The sequence below is a fragment of the Squalius cephalus genome (assembly GCF_949319135.1).
Source record: "Squalius cephalus genome assembly, chromosome: 22".
Lineage (NCBI taxonomy): Eukaryota > Metazoa > Chordata > Actinopteri > Cypriniformes > Leuciscidae > Squalius > Squalius cephalus.
In genome coordinates, this window is record NC_137143.1 from 17,513,557 (window position 1) to 17,537,691 (window position 24,135).

General features: G+C 37.8%; 2 protein-coding genes across 4 annotated transcripts; one reads left to right on the top strand and one right to left on the bottom strand.

The window, feature by feature from the left end:
* Positions 1 to 75: 75 nt before the first annotated feature.
* Positions 76 to 5,668, top strand: hmces (5-hydroxymethylcytosine binding, ES cell specific). 3 transcript variants are annotated; one of them, XM_079856584.1, is made up of 6 exons: positions 76 to 179; positions 1,109 to 1,318; positions 1,396 to 1,539; positions 3,050 to 3,357; positions 3,464 to 3,656; positions 4,924 to 5,668. In XM_079856584.1, the coding sequence occupies exons 2-6, from the start codon at positions 1,130 to 1,132 to the stop codon at positions 5,122 to 5,124; spliced, it is 1,035 nt and encodes a 344-aa protein (XP_079712710.1). In that variant the 5' UTR covers positions 76 to 179; positions 1,109 to 1,129; the 3' UTR covers positions 5,125 to 5,668. The 3 variants fall into 3 exon arrangements, with proteins under 3 accessions (XP_079712710.1, XP_079712711.1, XP_079712712.1); XM_079856585.1 differs by having other exon boundaries at positions 76 to 201; positions 4,924 to 5,232; XM_079856586.1 differs by lacking the exon at positions 76 to 179 and adding an exon at positions 471 to 489 and having other exon boundaries at positions 4,924 to 5,232.
* Positions 5,236 to 23,673, bottom strand: rab7a (RAB7a, member RAS oncogene family). The gene is made up of 6 exons (XM_079856598.1): positions 23,341 to 23,673; positions 12,917 to 12,979; positions 11,272 to 11,398; positions 8,551 to 8,769; positions 7,500 to 7,628; positions 5,236 to 6,612 (listed from the first exon to the last, which is right to left on the bottom strand). The coding sequence occupies exons 2-6, from the start codon at positions 12,967 to 12,969 to the stop codon at positions 6,517 to 6,519; spliced, it is 624 nt and encodes a 207-aa protein (XP_079712724.1). The 5' UTR covers positions 12,970 to 12,979; positions 23,341 to 23,673; the 3' UTR covers positions 5,236 to 6,516.
* Positions 23,674 to 24,135: the final 462 nt, after the last annotated feature.

A 24,135-nucleotide genomic window follows, 5' to 3' on the forward strand; every position in this document is an offset into this window, starting at 1 on the left:
TAGACTACCGTTCGTATAACCGATTCTGTATGCAAAGCATTGATTTGAAGTGTTATGACCGGTTGTCCTGACAGAGGGCGCTATTCCGTGTTTACACACCATGGTTTACACATGAGCAAACACATCGTTGCTCTTTCTACTTTTACATTCTTTACCTCAAAATAAGGACTTCTCGACTGGTGAGAATGCACTTTACCTTATGTTAGTAGTGTCTATTATTTGTAAATGCATTTGTATCGTGTTTGCAATTTTATGAAGACGGCAAACTCTGGGTGTACAGAAACCGTTGCATGATGTAACGTAACTTGCAGTCTAGCCGAATCACATATAAAAAAAAGCTTTGAGGTGAAGTATTGAGGTAAAATTAAACGGTGTGCAACCGTTTAAGGATTTAAAGTACGCATTTTTAGAGTAAAATGAGCTAACGGTGATGTTACTGCAGTTTGAACGGCCTGGCAGCTGCTACTGCTTCACGAACGAATCGTTCTTGTGAGTCGGATCTTCTAAATGATTTTTACAGTCTATGATTTGGACTGAAATATGTACGAGCGGTTGTCGATTCAATAATTGAACCGAGAACATATTTGCCCGATTTGTAATGAGCCGCGAATCATTGGGTGAGCTAATAGTAACCGAGATTTAGAAGAGAAGTAAGGAACTTTCATAGCCAAGCCCAAGACAAGAGACGATTCCCTTCCCACCCTGGGACGTCAGAAACCGCGCGATGACGTTTTACGTCATGACGTAAAAGAAACCGTGAATTTCTTTGTGCAACAGTTTTTAGAAACGAACCAAACTAAACGAATAAAATAAAACACAACGAAAAAAAAAACATATACAAAAAGGGTACATCAGTATTCTGATAAACTAATAGCATAGCCTATGTGTTGTGCATTGTAAATTATTATTTTATCAGGTATTTTAAAACGAGTAAAAAGTAGGTTTTTCTGTGATGCCCATTCACATTTGTGGATAAAGATTTATATATATATATATATATATCAAACTAAATATTTGTTTCTCGTTTCATCCTTTTATATGAGTTGCATTTACTGTTTGTATTCTTTTTAACTAAGTAATGCCAAACACCACTGTTATTTTGTTTAAGGCATTGGTTAATATTGCCAGGATGTGCGGGAGAACGGCTTGCACTCTTGCGCCGGATGAGCTCAGTCGCGCCTCTCGGTATCGAGACCGAACAGGACAACGACACCGGCCCCGGTGGAAGGATGGAGACACCGACAAATACCGGCCCTCATACAACAAGAGTCCTCAGTCCTTCAGTCCTGTGCTGCTGTCCAACAGACACTTCAACAAGGCATGTCAATTTGTCAAAACATATACACACAACATTTGTTGCTGAAGAACAACTCTTAAATAAACCACTTTCCATAGGATGCTCCTGTAGATGAGTGTGTGCTGGCAGCAATGCGCTGGGGTCTCGTCCCAGCATGGTTCAAAGAGAATGACCCCAATAAGATGCAGTACAACACCTCTAACTGTCGCAGTGAGAGCCTGCTAGAAAAGAAGTCTTATAAGGTACATTAGACATCCTTATTTATTCTATATTAGCAGTGAAGCCCCGCCCACAGTGAAATGTTATTGGTCAAAAATTCAACTCTGCATGTCAACTCTGAGTGTAACAGTGATGTTCCTAATGAAAAAATCTAATAGATTTTATCTATAGGATACCTGATTTTTAACAGTAACTTATAAACCATTTAATACAGAACTATTGTGAGCTGCAATGTTGTTAAAGGGATAGTTCACCCAAAAATGAAAATTACCCCACGATTTACTCACTTCAAAACATAAACGGCCATTCACTGCCATTATAAAGCTTGGAAGAGCCAGGACATTTTTTAATATAACTCCGATTGTATTCGTCTGAAAGAAGAATGTCATATACACCTAGGATGGATGGCTTGAGGGTGAGTAATTTTCATTTTTGGGTGAACTATCCCTTTAAAGGAGAACTCGGCAACTCTAGCGAACTCTAGTCACTTCTTCGCTGATTTTTCCTTTTGTTGTCGCATGTTTTCCCCACGAGCTCCCCCTACAGCTGTGGGGGGGCGTATATTTCACAACACGGTCGTAAAAAACTCACTTGCGGCGGCCTCCTCCCCCTCTCTACCGCTGCTCATGTGCGTTTGTTTTGATCGGAGCAAGCCAACTGTATCGTGTGGAGCTATGTCTACCGAGGTGGGTAATCTGGTAATACATCATACATGCGTGTGTGTTTATGTCGAATTGCCGTAAAGCAATTCGTGTTTCGCGCTCGCTCTCGTTCTCGTTCTCGCTTCTCACGAGACTTCCAATTTTTATCTTGCCGGGACGGTAGTCCCCAAGTTGCAAGGTTGGTTTTCCGCCTGGGAACGCTGGGGGGAGCGGGGAAAGTCACCAATATCACCAGAACAGGTTGTTTAACCATCCAAATGAATTCTAGACAGTTTTATTAAGTTAAAAAAGTTGCCAAGTTCTCCTTTAAATGATTGTATAGGCTTTACAGCAGAATTACTGGTGAAAAACTACATTACCCATGAAATTGTGACAAGAAAATCATGGCAAGTGATGTAATTGAGTCGGTCTCCTTATGCTCTTCTTTGTAACTTCTTTGTATATATGTAAATACTGTTCAAAAAGTTTGAGGTCAGTAAGATTTTTCCTTTTTTTCTTTGAAATAAATTATTATTATTTAACAAGGACACATTCAATTTGTCAAAAGTTACAGTAAATACTTTTGTAATGTTACAAAAAGATTGCATCACAGGTATAGATTACATTTTACGATATATTACAACAGAAACAATTATTTTAAATTGTAATAATATTTCACAATATTACTGTTTTACTGGATTTTTGATCAAATAAATGCGGTCTTGGTGAGCATACGAAAAAATAGGAAAAATATATGGGGAAAATTACTTCCAGAAACCAAGGCTTCTAAAAAAAGTGGGAGAGCACTGTTGCACTCTATTATGAAACATCAAATATCCTCTAATATGCTGTGGACAGACAAATGACTTGTTGCTGGAAATGTATTGTACAGGATCCTCTTTTGAAAGGCCAGCGCTGTGTCATTCTAGCTGACGGCTTCTATGAATGGAGGCGACTGGAGAAAGAGAAACAGCCTTTCTTCATATATTTCCCACAAAGCCAAGGAGGACAAGTGCCCAGTCCACAAAGCACACAGGAACCGAAGAGTGATCAAGATGACAGTGACTGGACCGGGTGGCGACTGCTGACAATAGCAGGGCTCTTTGACTCCTGGACTCCTCCTGGTGGAGGAGAAGTGCTGTACACTTACACTGTTATTACTGTAGACGCCTCTCCAAATCTACAAAGCATCCATGACAGGTTGAGAACATAAATATGATGACTCTTTTCACGTGACATCAAAACAGTGTCGTACGCTTTATTGTAATGAGTGAAATTAACCTTGATTTAATGTGTTTTGTAACAGGATGCCGGCTTTGCTGGACGGAGAGGATGAAGTAAGACGGTGGTTGGACTTTGGAGAAGTGAAGTCACTGGAAGCCATGAAATTACTTCAGCCAAAGTCCTCTCTGACCTTTCACCCCGTCTCGCCACTGGTCAACAATTCCCGCAACAACTCCCCAGAGTGTCTGCAGCCTGTAGACCCCACGGTTAAGAAGGTGAATGTTTTTAAAAAAAACACTTTTTACACAATTTATTTAACCCTTAAATGCATGAATGTTTCACCAATCATTATTTCATATTCGGGTCTTTAGCGACCTGGATCTATATCTAACACGGATTAATCTCTACCTGTTGCGATAATATAAAACTCTCCTGATATTAGAGTAACAATTACAGAAGAATAAAATAAAGCATATTTTGTTACCTTTCAGAGCTTGGAAGGGTTGAGTTTGAATAGATGTTTTACACAATCATCACTGTCCTTGTCAGAGCTCACTTTCCAATACATTCAGCATCTGGCTCATATTTGCGATCTTAAACATATACTTAAATCTATAATTTTCAACATCTTCAAAATCAATATTTTGATCGCTGACGGCTTCTTCACCAGATCCACCATAAAGTGACAGTAACACTAACATTTGATTGCGTTCAGAACTTGCTCTGCAGTAAATCAGTGAGCCATTTCAAGTTTTGCTGATGATACTTCCTATTCTTTTGTTTTCTGCCTGCGGTAACTATGAGTGAAACGCCACTTCATCATTGTCAACTTGTGGTATAAAGGTGAATTGCACTTATTCAGTCGTCAAAGATTAAATTATTGTAGTGCAGAAAAAAATATACCACACTGTTACACACCTCGGGTCATTAGTGACCCCATACAATTTATAAAATGAATGGGAAAACAGGCATTCTTTTATAATTTTTATAAATTGTTTATAATAAATTGATTGAGCAATACTAAGAAGGTTGATGTCTAACTTAAAAAAAATGAATGAGGAGGAGGGTAGTGAATGACGTCCCAGGTCACTAAAGACCCGAGGTATGCGTTGGTTAATTTGTCCTCTAACTATAGCAAACATTATATACATACATTGTCAATTTTGTTAAAAGAAATCTGAAAAATCCCACCAGTGTCATTTCCACATCTCAAATGATGTAATAGGATTCAGTGATGGAAATCATATTTTTAACATTTTTGGAATTCAAAATGTTTTCTTAATGGACCCTAAAGGGGGTCGCACACCGGACGCGAAAATTGCTGATGCTAATGGATTTTCAGGTGAGAGTTGTCCTAGACGTGGTGCGGCGCTGAGCTGCGCGTCCGGTATGCGACCCACTTAATACACAAAATGAAATGTTTTCAAATGTTTTGCTTAATTTGACAAGATGACAGTGTCATTGGAGTTGTACTTGTATGCATATCTTAATAGATATTCCTGTTGATTTAAATACTGACCTTCCACCTTCTGCCCTGTCTAGACCATTCAACCAACAGCCAGCAGCAAAATGATGATGAGCTGGCTGAAAACTGCCTCGCCAAATAAGAGGAAGAATCCTGATGAAGAGACTACAGCTAAAGGACCTGAAGGAAAACTTGCCGCAGAGAAGCAGACCAAGCCGACCGGGTCTCTCCAGCAATGGCTTCTGGGAACGGGTTCCAGCAAGAAACCAAAAACTTGAAAACAGAATTACAATGTATTTCCTTACATACTGTAGAAGTCCCATCTCTTCAGAATGACCAAAGCTGACTAGTTTAAAGATTGAAAATGCATAAAATGTCTAAGACAGATAAGCATTCATTGTGTAGATGTTCCTTTTTTATTATGACAGAAATAAACATTCACATTTAATAGTTGATTTGTGGACACATTTCATTTGTTCATTTCAAATAGTTCCAGTTGATATCACTTCTCCAAAACAAACACTCAGTGCACAACACATTTATTCAACAACTTAATTTTATTTCCATTATTACTTTGAAATACATTTATCTTGAACAATGTATATGCTGTGCATTTTGTTTCATTGATGGTCATGAACAATTCAGTTTTTCCCCAATGTTGTCTAGTTGTGTTTATTTGTATATAATGCAACAAAGATAATAATAATTACAATAATAATGAACAGACAGGAAAAGATCTGAGTGATACTGAGCACTTAAATTCTCTACCATCCTGAGCTACTGGTAGAGTTCAGGCAAGATATGAAATGAAAAAAAAACAAATGTTCATGGCAGACTCGCGGCGATTCTTTCATGCTGACATGAGGATTGACGATAAAAAAAAAAAGATACAGAGAAATACTAATTGTCATAATAGTATGAATTACAGATAATTTAAATGTAATATCTAAATTTCCCATCACTTGGTTGGGAATTCATGTTTTCGTTTTCCATTTTGAGGACAGCTATTGGGCGTACACTGGATTAATTGCAGTTCTCAGATGTAACAGTGGGGGCAGTGTTAGACCTCCAGTGCTACGGGACCTCGCCAACTGAGGAGCGTTTTCGGGTTCACGACTTTGAGAGGAAAATGTTGCATGCTTTATGCCAGGCCGCCATTTTATTTCAAGCAGAATGATGAAGAACCTGGCGGGTAGTTCTGGTTCCAACATACGGCTTCAATGCTCTGATCCTCCACCCATCCCCCCCATCTTTCAGCGTTCACGTCACACATTTTTTCAATTGCACTGCGGGATGGGATCATATAAAAAGTCTCAAGAGCCATTCAAGTATTGAGAAGACTTTTTATGTGGGCGAGGTGATGATTCTGCACAACCGGTGTGAGGTGTCGGGATTCGTGTACGGAAATGGGTGTCAGATTGAGCCTCTGGAGCATATGTGAGTGTGTGTGTTGTGTTGTGTCTAAGGCTGTGAATGCGAACTGTGTATGAGAGGAAGTCTGCTCGTCTACAAAGGCCAGTGATTATATTAAGTAAAGGGAGGGAAAGAGAGGGAGGGAGGGGTGAAAAAGAACGCGAGAGAGAGAGAAAGAGAGAGAGGGAGAGGGAGGGAGTGAGGCAGAGACGAGGCCAGAGAGGCTGAGCGTGAAACGTTGCGCCCCCTGGAGGTCCTCAGCAGCTACAAGTCTCTGCCGATGGCTTGGCTCTATCGTTCCGGTCTAGTTTAATTGGCTCCGGAAACTCGTTGTATAACTCCACTTCGGTTTCCTACAAAAATAAAAAAGGGGGGTACAGTTAAGCACAAAGTATACTTCAGTTTTGACATCAACTCTTAAGTCCCGTTCACACAAAGGACGATAATTATATTTGCGTCCAGATGAACAGAAGTTAAGTTTCTGTTTATCAGTGTGATATTAACCATGAATTAACCTGCACGGATGAGTTGTTCATCACAAGCCTAGTAGTGTGCACTTACAATGTAAATAGGGTTTAATTTTGATTTCATGCCGACTTAAAATGCTCAAGCTCTCTAAAGCCTGATTGATTCTGATTGGCTGTCAAAGTTCCTATCGTTCATCAGCTGGTGTCGTTATCGTTATAGCTGTGGACTCCACTATTCTCATACAAATAAATGATTAAAACACTATAGTTATCGTTATGCTTATCCTTGGTGTGAACGGGCCTTTAGCATAATGTGTACAGCCAAACGCACAGCCTTCGAAAGTTTGATATTCATTTGATGGCGTGTGTGAACACAGGTGCTAGACACATGCGTGCTAAAAAGTTTCATCCATGTTCAGTGTCTTTGCAATTTCTCTCCATAAGTTATAACTGATAAAATGTATTAGAGTTCCGATTATCTGTCATCGATTATCCATCTATCGTTGCTGCATCTCAGTTAGTTTTGTTGTTCAATCTCATCGGTTTCTTTTTCAGCAGTGAAACAACAGGCCTGGGCATTGTTGCCCAGTGCAAGCTGAACGTACATTGTATGTGCAAGTCAGAAAAATCAGACTATGCGTGTACTATGATGAAATTTGCATCACATACACTGTAAGCATATCCTAGCTTACATGTAAAACCCTAAGCATACTTTGGGCTTTATCTCTTGGTTTCCACACCTAACGCAACACATATTTCAGCAACACACGTACCTGTTTGAGTGCATTGCGTGCGATGGTCTGGAAAGCCTGCTCTACGTTGATGGCCTCCTTTGCACTGGTCTCAAAGTATGGGATGTTGTTCTTACTCTGACACCAAGCTTGTGCCCGCTTGGTTGTTACCTGATGGTGAACGTGAAATAAAGAAGGAAAAATCAAAATGCGGATTTCACAGAGGTACTGAGACTGTGAATAAGGTTGTAGGTCACTGATTATATTCAAAATGAGAAAGTGAGTAGAGTTTGGTCTTGGTGGACTAGATCTGCTACACTGCTGCTGCAGAGCAAGTATGGATTTGCTACTGCTAATAGATACACAGACACACTGCTGTGAACATGTAAGATATGCTGCTGCTGCATAAATAGACTTACATAAATCCTGTAGCAGATATAGGCAGGTGGAGCTGGGGGAGGTGGAGGGTTTCAGAGCAAACACTGAACCAGACTATTTGGACGTTGAGAAAGCAATCTCATTGGCTGCAGGATCAGCAGAGGCCAATCAGCTTGTGCCAAAAGGTAATGATGTGATTACTTGCAGATTGCATGTAAATGATCTATTAGCCTGCACCCTCTAGAGTTTCATGACTGAACGAGATATTTCTTTGAGGTATCATTCCCTGGAAGTTCAGGGACTTTAAACTTCTCAAAGACACTTTACATGTATATGGAGAGGGTGCAGCTGGTCCTAAATTAGCACCCTTGGCCTCTTAGAATGTGACATGATCTTGATATATACTCCGTACCCATGTACACGGGTCAATTACATGATAATTTATTTGTAAAGATCTATTAAATTATTCTAAAATGCAATTCATACACACAATGATGTGAATGCACAATTTATGATAAGCTTGTTTTTAACAACTGTCCTGACAAAAAGCCTATATATATATATATATAGAAAGCATGTTAAAAAGAAAACCTATTTACATTACTATAGAAAACTAAGAAATAAAAACCTAAGACTTAATAATAATTTTTCTAAAAGGTCAATGTCATAGAGAGGACCACTTGCATGAGATGAATCACTGCACCATAGCACCCACCTGCCTATTCTCCAGATCGATTTTGTTGCCCAGCACCACGAAGGGGAAGTTCTCTGGGTCACGTGGGCTGGCCTGGATCAGAAACTCGTCCCTCCAGCTGTCCAGTGTCTTGAAGGTGTTGGGGGCAGTGACGTCAAACACCAGCACACAACAGTCAGCACCGCGGTAAAAAGCCACACCCAGAGACTGGAACCGCTCTTGACCTGCTGTATCCCATATCTGGATGAAAGAAAAGATACAGAATATTCACACAAACGTTCATTCAAATATGAATTTTCAGTCAAGCTCTTATTCGGTCTCACAACAGCTATGTTTCCATCTTAAGTTGCGAATTTTACCTGTGCAAAACTGGAATGTCGCATAAAACATTTGAATATAGGGCACCGTTTCCATCCCATCCCAACACAATCATGCGAGACATTTCTGGCAGGTCATTATACCAAATCATTCTGATGATAGACTTTGACTCAGGCATTTCAGAATGACCATGCCAACATTTGAGATGCTGTGCAATGAAACTTGTCCTCTGGTTAGTCCAGATATCCAATCACATCCTCTGTTGAGCCAAATCACATGAGTTTTTTGCACAGAGGGATTTATGTGTTAAATGGGTTTCGATCGTAGTTTATGCGCATGTCTACTTATTGGAAAAAAAAAAAAAAACAACATATTATATATATATATATATATATATATATATATATATAATATATATACAGTGCCCTCCACAATTAATGGTGCAAAAATGTGCTAACCTTTCATTGAAGTAAAAGAATTGAAAGTGGGGGGAAATCACATTATGAAATAAATGTTTTTCTCCAAAACACGTTGGCCATAATTATTGGCACCCCTAGAATGTTTTACGAGTAAAATATCTCTGAAGTATATTCCCATTAATATTTACATTTTTAAGCACACCAGGGTGACTAGGAACATGAAACTGTCCAGCTATGACTTCTTGTTTCACAGGAGTTTATATATGAGGAAACACAAAGGCCAAATCCCCTTAATCATCCATCACAATGAGTAAAACCAAAGAATATAGTTCTGATGCGTAGCAAAAGATTGTTGACCATCACAAAATAGAAAGTGGCTGTAAGAAAATAGCTAAAGAATTGAAAATCCCCATTTTGACCATCAGGGCAATAATTAAGAAGTTCCAATCAACTAAAGATGTTACGAATCTGCCAGGAAGAGGACGTGTGTCTATACTGTCTTAATGCACGGTGAGGAGGAAAGTTTGAGTGGCCAAAGACTCTTCAAGGATCACAGATGGAGAATTGCAGAGATTACTTGAGTCTTGGGGTCAGAAAGCCAAAAAAACAAAACCCTACATCCCCACATGTTGTTTGGGAGTGTTTCAAGAAAAACCCTCCTCGCTCATCCAGAAACAAACTCCAGCAAATTTAATTGTCAGACATGACTGGAACTTCAAACGGCACAGGGTTCTGTGGTCAGATGAAACTAAACAAAGAGCTTTTTGCCAGCAAACACACTAGATGGGTTTGGTGAACACAAGGATAAAAAGTACCCCATGTGTACAATTTAATATACCGTTGGATCTTTAATTTTGTGGGCATATTTTTCTGCTGGAGGTCCTGGACTTCTTGTTCAGATACATGGCATTGTGGATTCTATCAAATATCAACAGATAAAAAAATCAAAACCTGACGCCTTCTGCTAGAAATCTTATAATGGGCCGTGGTTGGATCTTCCATCAGGACAACGGTCCAAAACAAACATCAAAATCAACACAAAAATTTGTTGCGGAGCACAAAATGAAGCTTCTGCCATGACCGTCCCAGTCCCCTGACCTGATGAGTGGGCTGAACTGAAGAGAAGAAGCACAAACATGGATCTGGGAATCTGAAGGATCTGGAGAGATTCTGTATGGAGGAATGGTCTCTGATCTCTTGTCAGGTGTTCTCCAAACTCATCAGACATTATAGGAAAAGACTCAGAGCTGGTATCTTGTCAAAAGGAGATTGCAAAAAGTATTGTGGCCAACGTGTTTTGGAGAAAAACATTTATTTCATAATGTGATTTCCCCCCACATTCAATTCTTTTACTTAAATGAAAGGTTAGAATTTTGCTAATTTTTTGAATGAAAGATCAAAAGGATAAACAATGCAGATTTATTTTTTACAGCCAGTTTTGATCATATTTACCAGGGGTGCCATTAATTGTATATATATGTATATATATATATATATATATATATATATATATATATATATATATATATATATATATATATATATATATATATATATATATATATATATATATATATATATATATATATATGCGCCAAAATTAAAAAAATGCGCTCAATTGAGCGCATTTTTTGAATTTTGGCACATCTTGGCATATCCACCCAGTGTTTATTTTTTATGCAATATCCTGAAATTTGAATAAACCTAGGTGGATGGAAACATAGCTAGTAACATTTGTTATTATTTTTAGAAATATTTAAAGAAAGTCAAACAGGTTTAAAATGACATGAGGGAGAGTAAACGACATAAATCACATTTTTAGCTGAACTATTTACTTTAAAGCCTGCTCTCAGTTTATAAGAAATTAAAATGAAGATAAAACAAAAATGTAAAACTAGTTGAAGTAATGAGAAGACACTCATTGGAATGGGGAAAAGAAAAATGCTTTTCATTTTTGTTTCAAAGCATCATGTGATTTTCAGTAAAAATAACCTGTCATCTCTACCTGCATTGTGACAAGTCGGTCATCAACCATCACTTCTTTTGTCAGGAAATCTGCTCCTATAGTAGCTTTGTACTGATTACTGAACTTCTTATTCACATACTGGTTCATCAGAGATGTCTTCCCAACCCTGTTGGGAAAAAAGAACATTTAAACCAGCACCTGGCAGAGAGAAAGGAGAACTAACACTATTTGTGATTGTGCAGAACTATGAGTCATACAAAAAGAAACATTACATGAACAAAATTTACATTCACTTAATGAAACTGAAACTATTTTCTTGAGAATTTATATCCCACCCACAAGCTTTTCCATCTAGAAAGCTCATAAGAGACTATGAGGAAATACAAGAGTGAATATTTGGAGGTTTTGTGTTTGGGTGGTTGACATGACACAGCATTTATATGCCCGGTGTGTCATGAACATATGTTTATATTGTAGGTCAAACAGTGCAATGGTAGGGTGTAACAGTGTATTTATAGTATTCTGTGCACTTTTCTATCCACGATTTTGAGCTGAACATCTAAACGCTCTTGTGGAATGACTCTGTGGGAGGGACACGGTTCATTTTTCACTTAATGACAATTGGTCACACTCTTGCCTTCAAGCTTATATGCAGTTTTTGAGTAATCTTACAATGAACTAGTTTAATTTTAAAATAACAATAATAATAATAATAATAATAATAATAATAATAATAATTTAAAAAAACAAACACTCACTCAAATGTGCATAGCAAGTACAGTACAAGACAGTGAGATTAGTATTGCTTTTAGATAAAAAAACAAAAAAATAAAAAAAAACACATTACACATTCAAAAAGGATAAAAGTGACAATAATACCACAAAAGAAATGTTTCTTGAGCATCAAATCAGCATATTAGAATGATTTCTGAAGGATCATGAAAATGATCACTTTTCATTTTTTGGTCATATAAACATCCTATTATTGAATGAGTCATATGTTTGTTCGGATTCAGAGAGCTGTTTCAAACTGAGTATGTTTGACTGTGTCATTAAAATAACTGTCTACATATGCTCTGTTGAGTCAGACTTCACAGATCATGATTTATGTTTGTTATCCAACAAAATCAGCAACAGAACAATGGTTTGTCTATTTACGGTTACGGGAAGTGTGGTACCTTTTTAAGCACACAACTTCACAACTCAGGCAATACACGTACAAAAGAAGTTCTTTCTACACTGCATTGAGTTCAAATCTATTGGAATCTTTAAAGTTGCCATGAAATTGAAGATTTTGAAATTGCTTCCCTATTGTGATCTGAGTGAGACAGCTTCTCGAAACATTACAGTATTACAGTGATGTCATGTGAGTGACAGGTTTTCCCGCCCTTGCGCCAGTAAAAACATCATCAGAGAAGACATGTCGTTGAAAGAGGGGGGGGGGGGGGGGGAGTTATTTTGATGAAAGATTACGAGAGCACATGAAAAAAACAAGTATAATGACGTGCACAGGTAAATCTATTTATAATAAATACTGCAATATTCCATTAAAAAAAGGTCTATTTTGATTTCATGGCAACTTGAATCTATACTACTACCATTATTTAACAGAATGCTCAATAATTTCATCCTTTAAATTGGCAGTAGCTCTGACTTTGTTTCCGTGTTGAATGTGGAAACTCACCCGGAGTCTCCAAGGATGATCACCTTCAGAAGAACTTTCTTCCTTGATGTCATAGTGTCACAGCTGAGGGAGAAGGAAGCACAAAGCATGAAGCAAAGATTTCAACATCACGGCTCATATGAATAAAAAAGGAAGTGAAAGCAAAAACTGTTTGTACTCAGATAGGCCTATTCAAGGATGTGGAGTCAAGCAGGAGCGTTGCAGTGTGTATTAAGCTACGACTACTACAGTACATGCTAAAACCACAATCACCCATTTGATTGAACTTGAACACTCTATAAAAGCCTTTTTTGTTTCAATGACAAAACCCATGATTCTGCTTGCACTCTCAAATTGGTCATGTGCACTCTAACTACCAGTCACGAGAAACGCAATTTCAGAGACGGCATATACTGTTGACCGCCAACTATTTAACACACACAGACTTCCCTTTTTAAGAGGGGGGCTTGAACATGTCGTCCACTACACGCTTTTCCATCTTTCAAATACTAGCCTAAGTGTCCATCTGCTGAGGTACCACTGTTTATCCAGGCCAGCTTTACCTGGAACAGAACGTCCTGCAACAACAACCACTACCACCACCAAAAAAACTAGCTGCCATTAACAGGGAGTCCTATGTCACATGGTAATAAGTATGCCAAAACACAACATTTGAATGGCAGAGCATGGGACGATCATAAATTAAGGAAACTATAAGATCACACTTGTATTATTTAATTAATTAAGTCATTAATTATTTCTATGTCATGGGTGATAACCAATAAATATATAATATTAAAATTCAACACTGTTTTGTCTAAATAAATTAAAATAAAATTACAATAAATAAATAAGTAAATAAATAAATAAAATGTGCCTAGTTATCGTTTTCATTGTTTTAGACCCACAGCCTTAATAAATAAGGTTATGACACCAAAACCTACAAGACTAACTCATAAATTTAAAATATTGTTAAAGTAAACTGTCAGTAATAAAATAATAACAAATAATCAAATTCTGAGCAACAGCACAAATAAATACCATAGAACAAGTCAAATAAACAGTGCTTTTCAGGTAGGTCTAACAGTAGTTTTCAGGTAGAGAAATTGAATAATCAAATGTAAAATAACACTGCATAGTCTTCACTGTATAGATGAAACAGATTAATCCTTAAAGTTATTCAGGCAAGAGAAGTGAGTCATTTTTTTCTTTCTTTTGACGTTTGATTAACATTAAAAACACGGAGAGCAGCAGGTTCTCTTAGCTCTCAGGTTCACTCAGTTCTCTCAGGAGAGCAGCAGGTTTATTAGGCTGCTGTCACTTTAAGAGTTGTGCGGATCAAATTTACTGTTACTGTTTTATTTCTTTTCTGGTTACATTTCACTTAAGACATAACAGATACTCACCAATAAGGGCATTTTGAGAAAATTATGTGTGAATATCCGCTTAAACATAAGACAAAATTCATTTCAGTTTCCGCACGCTGTCTGAGACTTGGCTTTCTGGGCACGTGCTTTGAATGTGTGATGTGCACACAAAACTTCTCACACAGCGAGTACCGAATTTGAGTTCTCTTACGGGTCTTCTAGCACTTTAACTTTACTTTGGCATGGCTTAAAGGAGAACTCCGGTCAATTTTAACATTGAGCTCATTTTTTTGTACATTTGGAGTGCTGTCAATACAGAGAACAATGACAAAAATCGGTGTTGCCTACACTGTGTTATCCTCTTTTTAAAATTTGCACCCTGTTGACTTCAATGGGGCAAGTTTTAAACTTGCTTTTAGCCTCTTAACATCCTTGATGTGTCATTACAAGTGCACAGGTCATGTGAGTGATTCCTTCGGAGTGAACGCGGGTCAGTCTGACTGCAGTAGATGTGAAAGATATGAATAAAAATTATGTTTATTCAGCCAGCGCACATACCTGTATTTACATCCTGTTTTCGGTCGAAGTCCATAGTAATCGATTGTCGAGTTCACGCGCATGATCATAGGTACTAAACCAATGCGCGTGAACTCGACAATCGATTACTATGGACTTCGACCGAAAACAGGATGTAAATACAGGTATGAGCGCTGGCTGAATAAACATCATTTTTATTAATATCTTTCACATCTACTGCAGTCAGATTGACCCGCGTTCACTCCGAAGGAATCACTCACATGACTGGGCACTTGTAATGACACATCAAGGATGTTAAGAGGCTAAAAGCAGGTTTAAATATTGCCCCATTGAAGTCAACAGGGTGCAAATTTTAAAAAGAGGATAACTCGGTGTAGGCAACACCGATTTTTGTCGTTGTTCTCTGTATTGACAGCACTCCAAATTGACAAAAAAATGAGCTCAATGTTAAAATTGACCGGAGTTCTCCTTTAAAAACACATGCAAATAATAAACTTTCGTGACGATGCAGGACTGGCCCGGTCGGGTTCCGTCAACTGTCCCGAGCGTCGTTTACGCTGTCCATCCTTATTGTCGAGCCCTGATGTACAGTATGAAAAATGGATATTCATTTTCAGATTTGCTACAGATTACACTTAACAGGTAGGCTAATACTAATTAATACCATTTTAATGATTAAATTATTAGTGTTTTTAAGAATAGCTTTAAGGGCACGTTAGATGATGGCAAAGGAAATAAAAGACATAGGAAAGCATGCACAATTAAATATCAATATTGGCTGATATAAAAAATAATAAAATAAATAAAATCTCCAATATTATACCTATAGCCTATATTATAAAATGGTAACATCAGAAATATAAAATTAAAATGTCAAGTATGGTAGACTGTCAAAAGACTACTATTATACAAGTAGGGTTGGGTGTATTGACATGCCTTGCAATAGTATAACATCATAATTTAAATCATGGCATAGTTAAATAAAGTTGGCTGTTTCTTTTCAGCAATAATCTAAAAAATGTGAAGAATCTTAACGGCTTCAAAGACAAAGGCTGAGCATATCAAGACCACCTCTTATTCAAGCATTGTGTTTTCACCTGAACTTTGATGGTCACAAATGTAACAACGATATGTACGACTATAATACTACTATAGTATGATCATACTAAACTACTAAAGGAAAAAAGTTCATTTGACTTTCATGATCTAAATCAGTCTCCAGACTTGCACAAAAACATACAAACTGGCGACAGAATCCAGATACAAATATTTAGAGGGAAAAATATCTCAGAAAAATCAGCTTATAAGTAAACAATAATATATTATGTCCAGACAATGTACACACGCCTATCCTGCCTCTATACTGGAGGGATACAGTGTGCCGTTAAAAATAAGCTGTGAAAATAAGCATGAAACACTTTGTAAAACCCCTAACATGATATAATAGGTTCAAGTAGCTTTAAATCAGGCCATTTGAAACTTAGAGACCCATTAGTACCTTTTAACTGATAATTTTCATATTACATAACAGCAGCAGACTCCTACAACTGGGCTAAAATCAGGCAGATAAAATCAAATGTGGGGTGGATTATGTAATTAGTCCTTCATTTAGTGAAAAACAGTGCCCGACTGTAGGGTTGGTCACAAAGGTCTCATAGGATAGATTTTAAAGGACAACTTTACAGCTTATCTTGGTGAATCTAGGCTTCCCATGTCATATACATTGATGTATAATCCATGGTAGAGAATGATCAACCTGATCTCATGGGAAAACTGTTACGACTTACGAGGTGGTGATTTTGCATGAATTTGTAGAATGTAAATTGTACAAAAACATATGATTATTAGAAAAAAGTAAACATTAAGTTCTACCCCTAAACATACGCATAAATGAATGAATTCGGGGTGCAACGATACCCTCATGTGTATATCACAATATACTGAACTCACAATACAATATTATTGCGATACACCAAGACATTAGCCTGGGTCTCCCCATGATGCCTTGCGCGCAGCGCGATTTTATTCACGCTGCTAGGCAGCCTGGACAACATGGACCAGATTTTCCCCTCAAAAAGGGAACCAATCACAGAACGGGGAGGGAGCAGCAAGACGATGACGACGTCTATGCGACACACCGAAGCAGTTTGTTTATATCTATGAATCCAACATGGCATCAGACGCGAAGTTACCTTTCGATGCAGCCTTAGATAGTGTTCTAAGTAGTTTAGTCGCTGAACGCCATCGTGTACACATAAATCTCTGACCCATCGTCTTCTTCTTCCTCGTCGAATTTCTGTCGCTCTACATACGTCATCTGGTATAATTGAAACGATTGGCTATGAGCTACGTATACAGGTGCATTTGATAGACATTCGTAGCGCCCAATAAACGGCTCTGGGCATTCGTAAACCACGCCTCAAATACGAGAAAATGAACATGTGGTTCCCAGACCACATCTCAATGAGACGTGGTCTGACGTTAGCCAGGCTACCAAGACATATGATAAAAGATTACTGTTGATTAAAATGCTAAATTTGGTATTACATTGGGAGTGGAAATGAATAGGCTTAGACTTGGTGCTGGTAACCCAATCCACAGGACAATGGTGAGACCAGAATACAAATATTCATGATTCTGAAGCTGATACAGAATTATTTAAGACAACTGATTTACCGTAGTCACTGACTAGATATATTTAAAATAACGTAGACCACTTTTCACTGGTAACATAAGACATTTGGCATTATCAGGACACCCAAATATTCCCCCATTGCATGATTATACATTATATTCACCATTATATACATATATTTTAAGTTTAATGTAGTACTCACACTAAAACACTGTAAACTTGAATTTTTTCACACAGTAGGCATATTTTTTATTTTGTGTGAACTATACATAATACATATTGTTGCATTTTTGTATTGCAATATACACTCACCTAAAGGATTATTAGGAACACCATACTAATACTGTGTTTGACCCCCTTTCGCCTTCAGAACTGCCTTAATTCTACGTGGCATTGATTCAACAAGGTGCTGAAAGCATTCTTTAGAAATGTTGGCCCATATTGATAGGATAGCATCTTGCAGTTGATGGAGATTTGTGGGATGCACATCCAGGGCACGAAGCTCCCGTTCCTCCACATCCCAAAGATGCTCTATTGGGTTGAGATCTGGTGACTGTGGGGGCCATTTTAGTACAGTGAACTCATTGTCATGTTCAAGAAACCAATTTGAAATGATTCGAGCTTTGTGACATGGTGCATTATCCTGCTGGAAGTAGCCATCAGAGGATGGGTACATGGTGGTCATAAAGGGATGGACATGGTCAGAAACAATGCTCAGGTAGGCCGTGGCATTTAAACGATGCCCAATTGGCACTAAGGGGCCTAAAGTGTGCCAAGAAAACATCCCCCACACCATTACACCACCACCACCAGCCTGCACAGTGGTAACAAGGCATGATGGATCCATGTTCTCATTCTGTTTACACCAAATTCTGACTCTACCATCTGAATGTCTCAACAGAAATCGAGACTCATTAGACCAGGCAACATTTTTCCAGTCTTCATCTGTCCAATTTTGGTGAGCTTGTGCAAATTGTAGCCTCTTTTTCCTATTTGTAGTGGAGATGAGTGGTACCCGGTGGGGTCTTCTGCTGTTGTAGCCCATCTGCCTCAAGGTTGTGCGTGTTGTGGCTTCACAAATGCTTTGCTGCATACCTCGGTTGTAACGAGTGGTTATTTCAGTCAAAGTTGCTCTTCTATCAGCTTGAATCAGTCGGCCCATTCTCCTCTGACCTCTAGCATCAACAAGGCATTTTCGCCCACAAGACTGCCGCATACTGGATGTTTTTCCCTTTTCACACCATTCTTTGTAAACCCTAGAAATGGTTGTGAGTGAAAATCCCAGTAACTGAGCAGATTGTGAAATACTCAGACCGGCCCATCTGGCACCAACAACCATGCCACGCTCAAAATTGCTTAAATCACCTTTCTTTCCCATTCTGACATTCAGTTTGGAGTTCAGGAGATTGTCTTGACCAGGACCACACCCCTAAATGCCATGTGATTGGTTGATTAGATAATTGCATTAATGAGAAATTGAACAGGTGTTCCTAATAATCCTTTAGGTGAGTGTATATTATGACACGATATATTGTTACACCCGCAGTACGAATTAACCACCAATTCGCCAAAACATAAAATATGTATGAATTGCCATAAGTTTATGTTGGAATGATTCATATTTCATAGTATTTTCATGGTTCTTCAAAGAATGTGTATTACTAGTATATGTATAAAATACAGCAGATTTTGTCAGCTTTAATCACTGTGGTGTGAAGTTTTTTCCACTTCAAATCCAAACAAATGGAAAATAAATAAATAAACGTTCCTACATATCCCACTCAAACCTTGGAAAACGCTTCTTTCTACACCAAAATTAGAATGACTATCAAAACCCAACACATTACTTATTATTATGCCCCCAAAGAGCTCCGGATCCTACATGAAAGCTTAACGTATGTTCATTGACAATATCTTCAGGCTCCTAATAAGCAAATCATCATGAAATGACCCTCAGGAACAAAACAAATGCTTGATTATATTTTAATTTTGATTTGTTTTAATTTAGTTACTAAAAAATACCAAAACCAGCAGAGCTTCAAACAATGAATGTGGTGGTGCTGAACTACAAGAAGTAGAAAACACTAAAAAGGTTATGAGAAAAGAAAACCTCACCACGCTTCAGTCGAATCCACAAGTGAACTTAAGAGCTCCTCCACACAAGCATCATAACAAAGTCACAATCCTGGAACACTTACGGTCTCTTAAAATACACTGTAGTACATTACATTGTTTCAACACAACCATGAGGGAGAGAAGCAACCACCAATAAACTAAAGAAAGTACACGAAAGATAGGGAAACCCCTGAAAATAACTAGGATATTGTAAAATTGCTGATGTATATCCTCTGATAACCCATGTTCACATTTCAAAGCTTAATTTCAGACTCTAGCAGATGAGCCTGGATTGGAGCAAAGTTGAAATGGAAGTAATCTCACATCTGACCCATCTGAGATATCCTCCCTTAACAGCAAATAAATCACTATACAAGCTTCTTTATTGTTTCCCTCTATCAAAACAATTGCATTTCATTTTTTGGCTTTCTTCTTCGTTTATGTATTTCTTTCACCAGAAAAAAAACACGTATACATATCAATCTATATATCTATATCTATATATTGATATATATAGTGCAGCGATGTATGAAGCACAACTCGCACAGAAGTCACTTTCAACCCAAGCAACTTTCTGTTGGCCAACCCACTGTGAAATCTGCATGGAGAAATCTCTTTGGTCAAGATTTTGCCCGTAAAAATTTGGTAAATGTGGTCGCACCTTTACCCTGTAGTAGAAATACATTCCCGGACACACTACTGTACATCTGTCATGACGACATTATCCTTTGACCCTCATGTTCCAATGACGCATTTACAACAACTGTGAAAAAATTTGTTAAACAAGTACAAATTAACCACAGAACAACTTGGAGTGCAGTCACATTTACTGTTTTTCAGCTATTTATGAGGATGAAATCCAATAATTTCAATAAGAATCGAAGTGATCGGGAATTTCGTGTGAGGGCAAAAGATTTCCCCAAGCAGGTAATGTGAATTTCACGCGTTGACCAACAGAAAGCTGCATGGTTTGAAAGTGCGCTATGCTTTATACGTCAATGGACCTTTTCTGACCATGAAATTCCACAGAAAATGTGCTAATGCAACCCTCTGCAATGCGAGTAAATCACTCGCATATGCGACCAAATTTCACGCTAGGCTACTAGTAAATTGTACGATTTCGGTCACCTGTGATTGAGTTAGAGGCAAAAAATAAGTTTAGCGCAGATATGATTTTGTTGCCTGCTGAGCTTTACGCACCGTCGCTTGGCTGAGAGCACCCTCCGTTGCTTTCGCACGCACACACACGCACTCAACGTGAGAGAAAGAGAGGCATACACAAATGCAGAATTGACACGCTAGATCTAAAAGCAGGCTCGACAGGACTGCCCGAGGACCAAGAGTTGACAGTGCTATTATTTGCACGTGTTTTTCAGCCTTGCTAATGTAAACATTCAAGCGCAAAACGACGCAAAAGAGAGCTCAATCCCGTCCTCGCTGTGTGAGAAGATTTGTGCGCGCACACATCCGGGGTGACCACGCGAATATTGAATTGATTTTTCTTTCACATCTTCTTGCGCTTGAACGAATACGAGTATCCTAGTAATCATAGTCGGTTATGTCTTAAGTGAACGTAAACAGTGGAGAAAAACAACGCATATGTAACAGCTTCTGAGTTCACGCTCTGTCGTCACTACCGTAGGCTCGAGATGACAACACGTGATGTTCTATTCGGAGCTGTTCACGTCTTCGGACTGGGTCATTATTATGCATTTCTATGGCGACACCATCAACCCCTAAATGAATCTGCAGCGGTCAGGTGGTACAAGTAGGAGCTCTCAGAAATGTCCCATCTTACAAGCAGTAATTACGAGCTCTACAAGGACGTGAATGCTTTTTACAAGTTGAAACTTAGAAATTAAGGTAATCTCAAAATGGCGTCTTTCATCAGTATACTGAATCCGTGTCTCATACTGAATTATGTCTTAAAGTGATAGCAGCCTAATATCCCTGCTGTTTGTTTTTAATGTTAATCAAACAACAAGACTCACAGCTCTTGACTGAATAACTTTTGTATCTTTAATACATACAGTGAAAACTATGCAGTTATTTACGTTTGATTATTTAATTTAATGTACCTAATCTGTATCTAACTACTGTAAGATATACCTGAAAATGTTTTGTTGTTCTATTGTGTTTATTTGTGCTATTGCTTGTAGTTTATTTTATTACAGACAGCATACTTGTCTTTAATAATATATGAAATTTATTTTATTTATATAGATTTTTTTTCCCTCATTTGCATGGGTCTTGGAATCCATGTAAAAAGTCTGGCGAGTAAAATAAAAAATGTGTTTCCTTTAGTGTGTCCATAGAGGATTGTAATGTGACCATATCTTAAAAGTGCCACTAGACCCATATTTTCTGCCAATTATTATTATTATATATATATTTTTAAACTTAACCTTATGGGATAGCAAATATTCCACTGGTTCCACATTTTAAAATAGCAGATACAAAGCATCAACCGAGAACTACTGCTAATTTGGACATACTACACATTAAAGCAGTGGTTTCTGCATAATATATTGTAAGGAATTGCACATATTCAGACGCAGAGAGCGTGATCTGGTTGTATACTGCACATCTTTCCAAATATAATAAGCCAACTGCAAAAATAATAATAATTGTTGTTTCAACTTAAAGTAAATGTTCATCACGCCTTAAAATTTTAAGTTTAGTCAACTCAAAAATCTTAGTATTATTAACTTCCCATTTCAAGTTGACTAAACTTACACTTTAAAAAAAGTAGCACGCCACGAACACATACTTTAAGTTGAAACAACTTTTTTGTTTTTTTTTACAGTGTGGTGTTAAATACACACTATTTTTTTCTGAAAATATATGCATACTGTGCACACTACAGTACGTAGTGCAGATTTAGTATGAGTAGTATGCAATTCCAAATAGCCATTGTCTAGTGGGCAGCTCGCTAGATTTTGAGAGACAGCTCATGAGTGCAAAGAGTTTTACGACTCCATATTTAATCTGGAACCCATGACACTCGGTAAAGTCTGATCACATGGTGGAGCACTTTCCTTTAGCATGCATAAGAATAGCAGAATGCCATCCATTTCAACAGCACATCGCAACCAATAATCAAGTGCATACTCATCATACTGACATACGACTGTCTTATAAGTTTACAATACTTCTGAACAATAAAGGCACTCGGGTTATAGTGTAACGGAGGCTTTAGCCTAATAGTAAATTGTTCTTTATTTAAAATGGCTTGTTTCGCAATACTCCACACCTGTTTCTGTGTGCTGTAAACATACAGGCAGAAAGTGAATGTGTTTAAAGCGCTGCTGGTTGAGCAATCAGCTGATTTCAGATGAAAGCAAGACAGCGTTGTAAAAAACACATTTCTGATCGATTGTTATTTTATTAGTGACATTATATAAAAGTATTCTCGTGTATATTCATGCAATACAACGAGCAGAGAAAAAAATGAGGCGTTTAAACATAAATAAAATGTAAAACGACACAATCCAGCGCGACTGTCAGGCCTGTCAGGGTAACTAGAAACACCTGATCATTCAAGGGCCTGGATAGAGATCAACATCACAGCGTGTAAATGGCTGATTTGAACTAGAAATGAAGCGCACACACAGAAAATACATGTACAAATGGTGATTAAATCATCTCAGTGTCCTTTAACAGCATGACAAATGAGCTCGTTTGCTAACGTCAGTTAGTTTACATGTCAATTACACCATCTCTCTTGACAAATCCACGACAGTCTATGGATTTAACATTTACAAGCAATACATCTTGGTTTTATAACTCACCTGGTTTATAAAACAGGAGTTCTAGCGAATATCAGTCTGTATCTGCGCTGTGGTGTAGCCTGTGAGCTAAATCGCTACCGTGTCCTTACACAAGCCTGATGTTTATGAGAAAAACAAACAATAACTCCAGCCTCTGTCGTCAGCGGAAGACTGGATCGCTTAGGCTAGTGTGTGAGTGAACCAATCCTGAATCGGAGATACCGATACGGGTGCTGTAACCGCAATTGGCCCCCCTATTACCTGACGGGTCTTTTTCTTTTTCTGTTTCGGGATCTGCTGCTTTAACTTCCTCCAAAACAACCCTGTGAAAGCCAGCGATGTCATCACGCATGTGGCGTCATCGCGCAGCCCTACAAGACACGCCCTAAAAGCGGACTGGATCGTCTCACTTTTTACTCCAGTGAATGTTTATCAGGATGTTTGTTTATTTGTTTATTTATTTTTTTTTAATTTTTTTTAGACACGTTCTGTATTTTTATTGACTATAAAAATATTGAATACAAAATATGGAAGCCCATTTTCACCACACAATTAAATTATGCCTTCTTAATTATGACATACAATAATAATTGTGACTTTTTATGTATTTTATTTACCATAACATTTGTTCTTATGTGGAGGAAATGGGTATCAATAATAATGTAAAAGGTAACGTACAAAAATAATCATTGTTTGACCAACAAATACATTTAATACCAATTATATATAATGTTAATATAATATGTACATTAACATTGGACTTTAACTCATTTTGCATTTCCATTCATTGTACACAGATAAGCTCAAATGTTTTTA